General features: G+C 43.5%; 1 protein-coding gene across 2 annotated transcripts in view; it reads left to right on the top strand.

Annotated features, from left to right (window-relative positions):
* Nucleotides 1–9,546, top strand: part of gdf11 (growth differentiation factor 11) — a 31,671-nt gene extending 22,125 nt beyond the window's left edge. The window contains exons 2-3 of one of the 2 annotated variants that reach the window (XM_063215596.1): nucleotides 2,684–3,057; nucleotides 9,099–9,546. In XM_063215596.1, coding sequence (XP_063071666.1) covers nucleotides 2,684–3,057; nucleotides 9,099–9,476 — 752 coding nt within the window. In that variant the 3' untranslated portion in view covers nucleotides 9,477–9,546. Of the gene's footprint in view, nucleotides 1–2,683; nucleotides 3,058–9,095 lie in introns of both variants that reach the window. The other variant, XM_063215595.1, reaches the window with a different exon arrangement.
* Nucleotides 9,547–15,404: the final 5,858 nt, after the last annotated feature.

Genomic DNA, 15,404 nt, shown 5'->3' with positions numbered 1-15,404 from the left:
GATAGAGGGACAGGAAACAAGTGGGGAGAGAGAGACGGGGAAGGACTGGCAAATGACTCGGGCAGGAATCGAACCCTGGTCGCCAGCGCAGTAAGCCAGTGCCCCACCGTTAGGCCACAGTAGGGCCGGTGTGTGTCCTTCTCAGGGCAGATGAGAGGCAGTGGCATAGCAACAGGAGGGGGAGCTGTTGGATAATGCCCACAGACAGGGCTTATTACTCAAAAATGTGTCATGCACAGGAAAGCATATTGGAGCCAAGCAGTGGTGTAGTGTACATAGAACGCATATATACGCATATACGCAGTATACCCACCTGAAAATGTCAGCTATTTCAGTATACCCTCCTTAAATTAATTGATTCAATCTTTGAAGAGCTCTTTTCCAAAACGCTATATCCATCATTTTTTACTTTTTGCATTTTAATATTGTAATTGACTGTGAAGAGGTCCTATCATCTATGTGTGAATTATTGCCATTCAAATGTTTTGAGAACATACTTTAAAACCTCTATAAAAATGCATTTTGCAATGCATTTCAATGCAATGCCCAATACAAAAATGTCAATTTCCCAACATTCTATAAAATGGATATATCTCATTTTGGAAAAGAGCTCTTCATTTTGAATAGCACAAATATATACAGCACACTCACCTCAAGAATGCTCAAATATACAGTATGCCCACCAAAAAAGTAGACTACACCACTGGAGCCAAGTTACAATACTCAATGGGACAGGAAGGATCCTGGGTTCCATTTGGAGGTACACTCTAATGTGTCCAATGGAGTTACACTGCTGTAAAAGTTAGCGGAGGCCGCTGAAAAGAGGCTTTATTTTATATGTTCAGCGTGGAAAATTTAACAAGGCATAGAACCATATGGCATGTAGTTTTACTGAGTGTGACATTTAATTTGAGTAAAAGTCCTTTTTTGTAAGACTGTGCATTATTTCTGAATTTATGCGGAACGGATTTAATTGGAAACATGCACATAACATGCACACAACTATAAATGTCGTACAATGAAACCTTGATTGTTAAATTCCCAGAAAATTATAAAATCCGCACAGCTGTTCATCAGTACCCACACAATGGCTATACAAAGTAGCCAGCAAATTGGAAATGAATGCTTTTTTGTTACTGCTACTGGTTAGCACTTTATGTAGCACATGCAGCGGGAAAACTCCAAATCAAAACAACTTTGCACATGGTAGCAAAGAAGGACCACAACTTGGAGACACAGAAGAAGACCCAGGCAGATAAACAACAACAACAACAACAACAACAGCGACGATGACACTCAAATTAATTACTATGACCTCAGCAACCCATGCAGAGGAACATTGCCATATTGTCTTTGCAGCGTGAGACTGTGTGTAATTTACACTCACTAATGACTGAGACTTCGGCTTATACAGGTTTGGCCCGTGTTCAAAATCTCCAACCAAGTCGAATAATGGATATTCTATCTTTACCTCATTGAGTTCATGTCCCTTATGCATGGCTGTTAATTCGATTACAACATTAGGATACAATAGATAGAGAGTCCTCCTCCTCGGCCCAAAAAAGAAAGGAAGGGGGAGAGGGAAAAATAACGCATGCTCTGTTTTCTCCTGGTCATTCGAAGCCAGAGCTGTAAACAATTTCTGATTGGCTGCCGAATAATGAATGAGAAACGAAAACAATTTTTTTTTTTTTTTCGGCAGCACCATTCAAACATCCAATAGGTCCCTTCTTTGGATGTGTTTCTTTTTTTGTTGAAAAAAAAAGAAAAACATTTTAACATTGCCAAAGGCTCAACCTTGACCTTCAAACTCAATTTGGCTATTAGGATTGACCCCCCCCACCACACCCCCACGCCCAGCAGAACCCCCAGGGATGTCAAAGGCTGACGGTTTTGACCCTTGGCCCCATTTCTTAACTAGGCCTAGGTGCCAAAATGACCTTTTGACCCAGGAAGCCTTTGCGGGTTGCCTAAGCAACCTCCGATTTAGGAATGATTGACAGCTTTGTATGGTTTATGTAAAGAATGACAGGTTCTGCTCTGTCTTTGCACAATGGAAGCCCGTGCTTTGTTTATTTAAGCTGAAGCAGGCTCTAGATTGCTTACAGTGCCACATCATTGGCGAAATAAATATGTGTGTCAATAACACAAAAAAAGTAAAAAAAAAAAAAAAAAAAAAGGGGGTTTGTCACCTTACTGGACTATGGTTTTTTATTTTGTATGCATTCTAGTACCACCTATTTCCATGATTAAGTCACATATACATGTAAGTGAAATGATCTAGTGGATTGGGGCACTACATTGCACATCATATGGCTCTACTGTCCATCTTTCTCATCCTATGTAAGTTAGGCTTCTGAAGATACGGGAAGTCAAAACACATCTCCTTTTCTTGCCATAGGACCTGAGATTGAGCATCGACTTCACACACCAATTTGTTTTATTTGTAGAGAGACACTGTATTAAATGTAGCAATGTCTCAATTATGAATAGACTTGTAAATTGAACCTGTACTCCCACGTATGTGTTGTGGAACTGTGAGATTAGTGTCCAGTCAAGTCAAGTCAAGTCGGTTTTATTGTCAATTTCTTTACATGCGCTGGTCATACAAAGAATTGAAATCACAGCTAACATTACACCTCCTTTCTTCTCCCCCTTTCTCCTTCTGTCGTTGGCCCTGCAGCGGAGCCCCTGGTGCAGGTGGATGGCAAGCCCAGCTGCTGCTTCTTCAAGTTCAGCCCCAAGCTGATGTTCACCAAGGTGCTGAAGGCGCAGCTGTGGGTGTACCTGCGGCCGCTGCAGCAGACCTCCACCGTCTACCTGCAGATCCTGCGCCTCAAGCCCGTCACAGAGCAGGGCAGCCGCCACATTCGCATCCGCTCACTCAAGATCGAGCTCAACTCCCGCTCCGGCCACTGGCAGAGCATCGACTTCAAGCATGTGCTGCAGAACTGGTTCAAGCAGCCGCACACCAACTGGGGCATCGACATCAACGCCTTCGACGAGAGCGGCAACGACCTGGCCGTCACGTCGCTGCGGCCCGGCGAGGAGGGACTGGTAAGGACCCTTAGACCTGCTGTGCCGAGCTTTCAGGGTAACGGGGGCCGTGAAAAGACCATAGGTGGGGCAGGGGCTCAGGCTTTCAAAAGGGGCACATGTGAAAAAACCCCAACACGTCAACTATTAACTGTTTTATTCAAAAGTGCATTTTTAATGAAATACTGATAGACCATACATAGCCTCAGTCCTTAATAATTCAATGTTAAAACATTTTTAAAAAACAAAAATATCAATGTCAAAAGGCTACTTTGGGCATCAAAGAGTAAAAGGACAGATGCTAGAGCCCTGTCACACCTTCTTTGCACATACCTGCATGGCAACTAGGGGCAGACAAATTGGAATGAGGCAAGTAAAAACCCTTCCAGATATTTCTGCCTATGCTCTAAACACAGGTGACTTCACTAATAAGCTCAAGTGGTAGGTAAAAGCTCGCACATCCAACTTCTGGCCTGGGAGCAGGACAAATAAATAACCAGATAAAAAGAGAGAAAAGTCAATTACAACCAGGAATCCTCCACTCCCACACATCTAGATCTAGAGTCCTGGTTGAAGCAGACTTTTCACTAATAAGCTCATCAGCCTGGCTGTGGCAGGGTGTTGTGTTTACTTTCTGAACATGGGATGTCAACCCCTAATTGCAGTGACAACAATGTCTCCCATGGGACAGTGGTGTCATGGTTAAGACAGTTGGTGTTGTGGAAGGTTGCAGGTTTGAATCTCATCCCAGTAGGGAGAATGTGGGTACTCTCCACATTGGCACAAATGCCCTTGACTAAGGCACCTAACCCCTCATTGCTCTAGGGATAGTAACTAATACCCTGTACCTACATAACTAAGTTGCTTTGGACAAAAGCGTTAAGATAAGTGCAATATAATGTAATGAAATGGGCGAGACAAGACATAGACCTATGAAGATGTTAACCTGTTTCATTATTGAGAAGAATCCACTTGATTTAAGTCAAGGTACAGATAACACATTAAGTTTATTGCAGTGATAATTGGTCCTTAAACATCCACATTTTTTTAATCATAATACAACACAAAACAGTTATTTTGCAATTATCAACAATAACGGCCGTTGTAATTCCATTTACAGTAGGATCACCAAATATTTTACTATATTTGATCACAATGTATGTATAGCATAACTGCTGATTCTGGTGTTATGTGTAGATTAAAAGGTTTTAGTGTTCTGCAATGAACAGGTATGTCTTGAAATCCAAAAGACGTATTGAAAGGTTTCTGAAGTATATTACAATTTGGCTTTATATTTTGCTACTTGCCTCAAACTCAGAGGACGAGTTTTTTTGGTCTGGCCATCCATCTGTGATGATGGATCGATAGCCAGAGATGGCCTCTTTACCTCTTGTGTCAGACTTTGGTTCAATTATTACCACAACTGAAATGGTGCCCTAATTCTTGCAAAAGGCAGAAGAAGACAAAAAAACACTTCAACTGGCCTGGTCTTCATGCCAAGCCCAGAAACAACCCCTGTCCTTTCGAGAACACTGCAGCTCGCTCGCTCGGTCTCTCGCTGTTTTTCAAAGACAAGAGGCAAGGGGTGGGTGGGGAGCGGGGTGAGAGAAAGAGAGAGAGGGAGAGAAAGAGAAAGAGAGGGCGAGATCAGAGGCTCTTTAGACAGAGTACAAAAACAAACTAAAAACAGCAAAGAAAGAATCTAACTCCCCCCTGGTCCTCTGGGTTTTCCCTTTCTTTTTTCCGCCCAACAAAGAGAACGGAGCCCAACTGACAGGATCTGACCCCTCTGGCCTTTCGGTTAGTCTCCCCGGCAGGAGAGCTTTAGCACGCTAGCATGCAGATCCAGCTGCTTCGCCACAAGGAGAGATCAATGCTTTGGTGCGTCCAGAGAAAAAATACCCACAACAAAAGGACGTGTGTACACTTAGGACCCAAACGCAAGGTACTTAGAGGTCAAGGTTAGAATGACTAAAACCTAAAGGTTACGGGTTCATTGGGGATGATAGAGTGTTTGGGGAGGGGGTGGGGCAGGCAGGAACATTGCAAGGAGCACGTCAAGTCCTCCCTGCTCCATCTGTATGGGGATATGAGATGAACAAACAAACCTTATTTCAAAATAAATAAAGTATTCTCTCCTGTCCCAGCCAGGCATCCAGGTCTGCATGATTATGTTTCACTTGCTGTACATTGAACCGGGTAGTTCTTGAACTATTGCAGACATTTTATGTAATTACAAGGACATAGGCTGTTTGTTTGTTGCAGTTAGTAGATACTGCTGGAATATGGATGCCTTTGTGTGGAATTAAGTCTAAAATGTCCTTTTTATTGGCTGTTTGGAGTTTATTAGCCTGGCAAACTAGACAAACATGAAAAAATTTGTCTGGCACTGTATGGTCCAGAAAGCAGTGGCAACAGTATCAAACCCGACGATTCAAACAGAAAAAAAATGTTGCGTTGTGATTGGAGCTCAGGTTTGTCATCCTTTGCCTTACTAAACTTGAACAACTTGACAGGCAAAAACATTTTTTTCAGCTGGATAGATTCATATTTAACTAGGCTAAGGTTATAGGGTGAGACAGATCATACAAATGTTTTTTGCTTATTGTGTATTTTCCTGTTCAAATTTTAGTAAATTGAGTTCATTTTCAATAGGCTTTTTAATCCAGAGATTGTGATAAAGTGCCTGCTATCGTCTTGATAAACTTGAAAATATAAATAGTGTCTAGTGTAGAATTTAGCATAAGCATGTTGCTAGCATTATTCACCACAATCAATTCATGGGCATTTATGGGGGGCCACTGCTATTCCGACATACCGCTATTCCGACATACGTACCTTAGGGTTAGGGTTAGGGTTAGGTTAATTGCATGCACTCTCCCTAAACTGATAAAAACTGAGCAACGTAGCATAAACCACATACATGGCATATCTCAGTGGGAAACGTGCCAGTATTCCAACAATAGACACCGGCGCTACATGACGCTATTCCGGTATACCGCTATTCCGACATTGATGTTTATTGTCAGAATACAGGCGTGAGATATGCCATTTCTGCTGTTTGAGCTACGTTGCTCAGCTTTTATCAGTTTAAGGAGAGTTACCCTAACCCTGACCCTAACCCTAAGTCGGATGTCGGAATAGCGGTATGTCTGAATAGTGGTTGCCCCCCCATTAGGCCTACACTCATCCCTAGCCTAGCTGTCATGACTGCAAGTCTCTTCCAGACTTTGACCTGGCTAACTTGGGTTGTCAACTATTTTCTCTGTGTGAGAAGCAATGAGCGTGTCTAGCTTGCGTCCATCATGCCTCCGTATGCTACTGGTTGAAGGTAAAATCGATCAGACCACCCGTTCTTTCACTCATCTGTCGAATGAACTGGTGCGTCACTGCCGTTGTCCCTTAAAGTGTTTATGAAACGAAAACAAACGGTCATTCCCATTAAAGACTTGTTTTTTCTGATAGCATCGATGAGACTTTGAACCCAATCATCCCGGAGGAACTTGTGAAAATGGCAACTCAAAGTGTGAATTCTGTGAAATTTGGTGTGACTAATGAGCTGGGCTGTGACATCAAAGAGGGGAGTCCCTGGTTTGCTAGTATGGTGATCTGAGAAAACAACACACATTTGATGGACCCACATCTTATAAAGGAACCAAAATTCTGATACAAACATCAGCGTGTCGAAAAACCACACATCCAACCTCATGAGAAAAAAACAGCAGCACAAATCTATTTCAGAGGCACTGATACATCTGCAGAAAGTGACATGTCTGACAGGCGAAGTGACGATTGTTGTCATAGCCTGACAGTTCGTTTTGTTTATGGTTACGGTTGCTAAGGGCGCTTTGCCATGACCCAAAGATGACATGGCGTGTGTGTTTGTTGACAAATGGGGGGCATTTTGATTCAATTGCGCGATATAGTGTGATTGAAATGCATGTAGGCTACATGCAAAAATATCATCAACTAGAGAAAAAACGGAGGTATTAGGCTGTTGGAAAAATACCCTAGATAGCCTGAGTCCTCAGCATATTTTTAGCGTTTATCATTATTTTTTTTTTTGTGCTCAAAGTCACAGGCGTCGCGTGTCCCTCAGCCTGACTCTGAGGACGAGGTGTGTCCAAACGTCAGCCACACGTGCACCACAATACTAAAAACAAACTATCAACGCTTCTAAGTAGGCCTACACTATGTGCATCTCCGTTTATTCGCTAAGCAGTAGCCCAGTCTGTGAGTTGGCTGTCCTCGACCGAGAGCACGACGCTGATGCGCGGATATCCTCCCAAAACCAATTTATTGACCAGTTGAATGGCAATCAACAAAAAGTGCATATTCCGAGAGCATTCACATCGGTTTGGCATGTAATGTGCATTACCCTTTCCTGAAAACAACATACAAAGCAGATGGACAAGGTAAAACGAGTAGCCTAAAGCAAAGCAGTGCACTAACCTGTCTTCGTGCCCGAGCAGACAGGGGCAGTTTCAGTCTGCACGCCAGCGATGTCAATTTTTGGAACTGCTTGAGGCAATAGCATTCCCTTCAGTCCAACCATGCCCACGATCTCCACATTTGTGGTGAAGCTTGCTTCAAAACCACACATTGGATCCACAGAGCCCTAGCTTGTTTTAGCCTTCTCCTTGTCGGCCACAGTTCCATCATTCTTCACAGAAGTGAACTTGTGCAAAGATATTCCTTCTGTCAAGTAGCCATTTTTGCAGCTGGCACCGTTCGGCCCTCCAGCAACACACTGCTTGACACTGCGCTTTGTTTTGGTACTAGCCGCCATTGATCTGAACAAGGTGGAATGAGGTGAACTCACCCCTTCTATGTCACGCATATCATTTGCATAAAATTTGCATGTCACCAAGAAAAGTAAACATAACACTTTTTGGGAACGTTTTAACATGACTTTTAGGACAAAATGGCACCCAGACAATATCCCATTTTATTCACAAGGCTTAGAACTTTCAGAATCTGTCCTGGAAATGGTCAAATTCCTTTACTTTGTTTTCGTTTCATAAACACTTTAATGCACGCCATACCTCCTGTGGCACCCTGTAATAGGCATTGAAAGTTAATTACTATAGTACCACACTACTATGAGAGTGCACGGGGCCTTTAGTAATACATTACGACTTGGTCATTGCCATTCTGGTAACAGCTCATTTATAATGCCGTGTCTTAAGGGGTTAAACACGATCCATCGTGCCATTGGAAATGTTCAAAATAGAATGGTCCCCTATCTTTTCTGAAATGTTGTAGATGGTTTGCCTGGCCAGGCTACCTTGAAAAACTTTGTGCAGCATCACAGGTAGCTTGTCTCGGTGGTCGCAGGCTATCTCATTGCTTAAACCTTATTCAAAATTCAGGACACCTGCGCCATTTGAGTTCATCCTTTACAATTCTGGCTGATCTCGGTTGTCAACAACAACTGGGTTGAGAGCTGTAAGTTGACCCAGTAACTTGTGATGACAGGAGGAAGGTTTTCTTACAATGCAATAATGCACTATACTAACGACACCTAGTTATACCGGGATCTGCCCATTGGTCAGACAGCGCATTAGTCCGACAGCCCATAAGTCAGACACTAAGTCATAGAGGAGCATAACGCTCAGGCTACTGGGTTAACAGGCTACATGCTACATGCCTTTAATGACGGTTAGGGTTAGGAATGGTTTTGATTTGGGCATAGTTTTAACTTTTCAGCTAACTTGAAAGTAAATTATTACAAAATTATGCCGCTGAAATAAATGTATACTGACAGAGCATGCCTTTAATGACGGTTAGGGTTAGGAATTGTTTTGGTTTGGGCATAGTACGTGTGTGATCTGACTAATGGGCTGTCGGACCAATGGGATGTAACCGTTATTCCTACCAACAGTGGACAACCGATGTGGCACGAAGCAAAGCCCTTCACTATTGTCCATGTCTATAACACCTCTTCACCTCTTTCCTTTTCTACTCTCTCCTCTCTTCCTACCTCCCACCAACCCCCTCCCCCCCCTCCCTCCCCCTTCCCTGCTGCCCTGCTTCTACGTATACCCCCCTGTCTCCAGCAGCCGTTTCTGGAGGTCAAGGTTCTGGAGACGACCAAGCGTTCGAGGCGGAACCTGGGCCTGGACTGTGACGAGCACTCCACCGAGTCGCGCTGCTGCCGCTACCCGCTCACGGTCGACTTCGAGGCCTTCGGCTGGGACTGGATCATCGCCCCCAAGCGCTACAAGGCCAACTACTGCTCGGGCCAATGCGAGTACATGTTCATGCAGAAGTACCCGCACACCCACCTGGTCCAGCACGCCAACCCCCGTGGCTCGGCGGGGCCCTGCTGCACTCCGACCAAGATGTCCCCCATCAACATGCTCTACTTCAACGACAAGCAGCAGATCATCCACGGCAAGATCCCCGGCATGGTGGTGGACCGCTGCGGCTGCTCCTAGGCAGATGACAACACCTTTGTCAGGGCAGGGCGTGGCTGGCAGATGAGATGCAGGTGTTGGTGCACTAGGATGGAAGGCCAGGGGTGAGGAGGGTGGGAGGAAGGCTACAAATACATTCAGTCTTGCCCCAACACACACACACACACACACACACACACACACACACACACACACACACACACACACACACACACACACACAAACTCACACGGGTGTTGCACTGACTCCTGCATCTGCCGCACCAGCCCAGCCCAACCCTGACCAAGCAGACTGACTTCAGCGCTTCCCAAGGCACCAAACCATTTGCCCTTCATTCTTCATGATTACTCTTTAGGAACTCTGCACCTATTTCTCTCTTGTATGTGCTTGCTTTTCATACTCCTTGGAAAAGGGCACAGAAAGCGTCCAACAACAGCAAACACAAGTGAAGGTTTTGTTTTTAAATTCTCTTCACCCAACTAGCCTCTTTCTTTAGCGCAGTTTGCAACAGAAAGGTGTAGTGGGAATGATGGACAGTAATGAGCTCAGAGAGATTTATGTGAGAGTGGTCAAGTGTGTTTTTTTGTTTTGTTTTTTTTGTTGTCCAGTTGTGCAGAGTTAAGACTCAAGGGAATTTATATATAATATTATATTATTTTTTAGGTGTTCATTAGCTTTGTGGTTGCTCCCTTGCCATTTCGAAAGGTTTGTTATTCAAGTTCAATATCTATACACATCCGACCCTTTGCTGAAGTTTCACACAATCTAGTGTACGTACATGAACTCAGATCTATTGTAGCTTCATAGGCATGCAACATTGGATGACCAGTTTGTCTTGCCACTGCTCTCTAATCTAGCCTCTAGAGATATATCAGGTAGTATTTGCAACTCAGGCACCTGCTGAATGGGAAATGTTTTGGTAACGCTATAATTACGGACCCCTAAAAAGCTTTATTGACACTTTATTCATATTTATTAATGACTAAGTAATTACAAACAAAAGGTTACAAATGATTGGAAGTGAGTAAGGAACATAATTTTAATATCATATACGCAAACATAGGAAAAGCAGCCTATGGCTGCACAGAGGGTCAAGAATTGACTCCTGCTGGCTGAGTTATATGTGAGTTTTCCTGCTGGACAATTCTACATCCTGTGCATTTATCTCTTTCGCTCTTCGGGGGCCAAACGTCCGAGATGGCTATGTGCTATGTCTGCTGTGTTAGCCTAGCATTCATTTCCTTTCTCATTACAGACATAAACGTTTTGTTTATAATTAGTTAGTTATTTACGAAGTGTTGATAAAGCTTCATCAGGGGTGCATTATTGAGAAGTGTTACCAATTATCCTACTCTTTCCACATCCTATCTATTCCTACAAACCATACGCTCCTTGAATGCATGCTGTCTATATCAGTGACTAAGTCTAAGGCCAAAACTTCCATCTTGTCCATTGTGCCATCACAAAGGTACAGAAAAAAAACATAGACCTGAAAAGGCTCCCAACCCTACCCCCCACCCCCCCCCCTCCCTTTCTCCAGATGCAGGTAGCACCCTAGTGCGACATTCCCAAGGGTCGAAGAACCCTTTCACGGCCACTTTGATCTTCTTTTACTTGTGATCTTGTAAAAAAACAAAAAGAAAGGGGAGAAGAAAAGAAGGTTTATTTCACTGCCTTTAGAAGTGAGTAGAGAAAGCCTGTGCCAGTGCTCTTTCTTTTTCTTTCTTTCTTTCTTTCTTTCTTTCTTTCTTTCTTTCTTTCTTTCTTTCTTTCTTTCCTTGATTTCACAGCAGCTGAAGTAGCTATTCATCCAAGCATCAACATACCCAAACTTAATTCTGCTATTTAAGGGGAAGAAACTAAACCTGTCAAAACATCCAGAGTATCATGCGTACATGTCAGACAGTATACTAGTCCTACAGTTGGCTGTTAGTGCTTTCAAGCAAACTTCTCCCACTTAAGCCATTTACTTCTCTTAATAGTTTTGTAGCGTCAGAGCAGGTGTCAGTATTCTTAGTGTAAGTGAGGTGCTTAAAAGAGAATGTGACATACCACATGCACACTTTGATGAGGTGACTGTCTCAATCAATCAATTAATGTTTTATCACATTGCCAGTTGAAGTCCCTGATTGTATAACGGGACTTTTAACAGTTTATGTGTAAATGTCAACAGTCCATAGCGTTGGTAGATGACCAAAAGGCGCAAAACTAAGAAGCTTCTGCATGTTGACCACAGCACCACTCGAAGGAGGGTAGACCCACCAGACAGAGCAAAGCTCACTCACCATATGACAGACACGTAGCCTTTCCACAGGAATTAAAGATGTTGCCGATTGACTGGAAGTGTTAAGCTTTGAAAAGCCTCCATTGCTCAATGAGTTCAGATAGATTTGTTAAGTACGCATAGTAAGGAATATCCCTCCATCAGCCACTATTCACACTGATAGTACACAACCTGTAGGTATAAGTCAGAGTTCTCTTTGAGTGCCAAAACCCCAACTTTTACGATTGTTTCTGCCAATGAGAAACACCAGGACTTGCATGTTGAGAATGAGAACCTTGGATGAAAAACTAATCAATTCAATAAGGGAGCCAGGAAAACCACTGCTTGTGACCCGAGAGATACTCAGCAATGTAGATAAAAACAACATAATCATCTTTGATAGTAACATTTTTTTGTTTTGTTTTATTTGTTCTTTTTCTCAATTCATATAAATATATTATATAAACACATACAAAATACATATAATGCCATAATGTATTATATATATAGCAAAATTACCCTTCCCTAATCCCCAGTTCAATGCTTTATGGTACGGTGAACTATGGAAGTGCTTGAACGAAAATCAAAAAAGGAAAAAAAGTAGAATAGAAAGCTTGAAGTCTGTCTTGTCCCCACCAGATGTCAAAGCGAAGAAGTTGTCCCTTTGTTGGAAACGAAAGCACTATGCCGTTGGATAAAGGAAGAGCCTTCTGACATTATATATAAATAATATATGTGTATAAGTTAAAAGGGGGTACAAAAGGTCCTTTCGTGGCACTCTACCTTACCAACAATAAATTTTGCACTATGGGAAGCGAGTGATGAGAGGAGTTGTAATGTTTGTTTTCTTTGTTTGTATTTTACCTTATCGAGCACAAGAGCTTGTACATGGATTATAAAAATGAAGAGAAAAAAAGAAAAAAAATTGACCAAGCATATGGTGATGCATTGTGTGAAAACTAGTGGGTCTGTATTAAAAGATGAAAAAAAACTCTTTTTACCATGATGCTTTTTTTTCCAAACCCCATCACGAGAAGCGGAGGTCTTCGTCTGGTCCTCTCTACAGCCCATCATCTCAGCACTCTGTGAGGAGAAGTTGCGTTCACCAGACTGTCATATGAACTGCAGTTACTAGAAGTAGACCACGGCAGGAAACTCATGGATGCTCCTGAGAAAAGAGAGCAGCGTATTTTGATGGAATTGATTGTGTTCTTGCTATTTTGCATTGTATGTGTTTTTTTTGACTGTGTGAACATTGGGAGAATAATACAGGTTATTGTCAGCTTGCCAAAGCCGTGAATGATGATGTGTTGTTGTGTACAGTAATGTATGAGAGAGTTTACGTACTGAACCCAACCTGTAGAACACAAAAAAAAACGAATGAAAAAAAACAAACTTAAGTTTCAAGTAGGGGACTTGTCGTATAGAATTCAACCAATCCAATATTGCATAGAAAATTCACAATAAACACATTTCAATGATAAATCTACCTCACCGAAACATTCTAAGACCTTGCCACACAACAGCTGTCTCTTAGCCTAAAGGTGGTTACCGATAGCTCTACACAGAGGCGTCTCAAGCATGCATCCAGAAGACACACTGGCGTCTCCCATCACACCATTAACCTGTCAAGGAAATGTTCTGACTTCGGTTTGTTAACACGCATTCCTGAAGAAGGTGTTTATATCAATGTGCACTCCATCAAATATGTAAAGGATGGATTTTAACAGTTCAACACCCCAATGCTCTTCCATGGTATTTTGGACAAGTCCTCCGCTTCACATTTTTTTTTACCCTTTCATTTCTTCTGCTTTTTGTCATGTCGTGTAGATACAAAAATTCATTCCTACTTTGTAGTTTGATGGCTGTGTATATGAATAACTGTTCCATTATTCTTTTTTTCTTTGGTTGTCCTTTTGTTTTCTTTTGTACAATAAATCATTTATTTAGCCTATGCAATGCATGGCCTCCTTTCTCTGTTGTGTGTTTCGATGTCAATTTTTGTGGAGAGCTAATATGAAAATAAGTCATGACAGCATTCCTAGAAAGATGAGTTATGGGGGCGATCCTGTTGGCCTGACTTCTGGGAAGCTGACAGGGGAGAAAGACGGGTCAGCTGTCCAGGGCCAAGGGAGAAAGGGGTGTCCAGAATTGGGTCCCCATTACATTCCATGTATTGGGCGGGGGGCCCTTACAGAGGACTTTGTCAGGCGGCCTTGCTGACTTTGATATGTGAGCACACTGAGGCCTGTGTCATCATGCCACAGTGTGCTGTGCGAACTCAGCTGAGGGAGAGAGGCAGGGAAGCAGGAAGTGGATTAATTGTGGAGGCTAATTGGTGAAGGGGAGGCTCGCTCGGGGCTCCTATGAGAGCCCTCCATGATGAGCGGCTATTGTTGTGGATCACGTATGGGGTGATGCATGCCCCAATTAGCACGTCACCTGAGAGACAGGCAAACTAGGAAATTGCATACAGCCACCAGCTAAAAGGGGGGCCCTAGTAATGACTGTTTATGTACAGTAGGCCTACTTGTATTCAAATGACAGAAATTACAACTTTGTGGCAGTCCCTTGGTAAAATTCAGTGACTGAAAATGGCAATAATACTGCTATCGAAATCTTTCTAGAATCTTTCCCCTCACAAATAGTTTGGTTCCTTGTATGCAGTGGTATGTGCGGTGGAAGAATAAGGGCCACAGGTCCCTCTTTTCCTAGGGCCCCCAAACACCTTGAATCGGCCCTGGAGCAGGGCCCCCCCCAACAACCTATTTTGGAGGGAATCGATTGGGGACCAGAGAGTCTCTGGACACAGCTTTACTCTCCTCTCCCAACAGAGAGAGGGGGGGGGGGGAGAGAGAGAGAGAGAGAGAGAGGGAGAGAGAGGACCACCCAACACGCGGGGGCCAAAAACACTAATGCCAGCCCAGCGATGACACAAAGCCATAACACACACTGGCCCTCAAACCCAATTAAATGAGCATTGTCATGCGGCACAGGGTGGTGGTCTTCCCGGAGGCACTCAAGTCAACACCATCACACCAACTAACACCATGCCTACTCTATATACTGTCTTTCAGCTTGAAGACAGGCACACACTTTCCAAAAGAATTAACGAAAGTTCTTCATAATTACTTCCACTACATGATCATAACAACAGTTCCTGTGCACAACCACTGTCCAGGTGCTGCTGATGTGCAGGAAAAGTAATCCAAGTAAAGGAGAGATAAATCACCGCACACTGGTCTTTGCTGGTAGTTTATTTGGTGAACAACACGTTTCGCTGTTGCAAAACAGGCGTAAAGACCAGCTAAGCTGAGGGGGTCTGGGAGAAGAGGGGCCGTTTATAATTGCTGCAATAGTCATAAAGAGAGAGAGAGAGAGGGAGAGAGAGAGAGAGAGAGAGAGAGAGAGAGAGAGAGAGAGAGAGAGAGAGAGAGAGAGAGAGAGAGAAAGAGGTGGATATGGATGTGGTTTGGGGTGAGGAGGGGAGAAGAGTACTACCCACTCTCTGAAGGTGTGGGACTCCGTGGGACCTGCTCATCAGTGTGTGTGTGTGTGTGTGTGTAAGTGAGGAGGGGACGAGGGAGGGTACCCCCCATCCCCCCACCCTCCAAGGCGCAGGACACCGTGGGACATAGTCATCAGCGAGTGTGTGTGGCTCCAGCCACCGGACACATATCAAAGGG

Source organism: Engraulis encrasicolus, chromosome 14, assembly GCF_034702125.1.
Source record: "Engraulis encrasicolus isolate BLACKSEA-1 chromosome 14, IST_EnEncr_1.0, whole genome shotgun sequence".
In the NCBI taxonomy this organism is placed as follows: Eukaryota; Metazoa; Chordata; class Actinopteri; order Clupeiformes; family Engraulidae; genus Engraulis; species Engraulis encrasicolus.
This window is presented reverse-complemented; position numbering and strand designations above follow the sequence as displayed.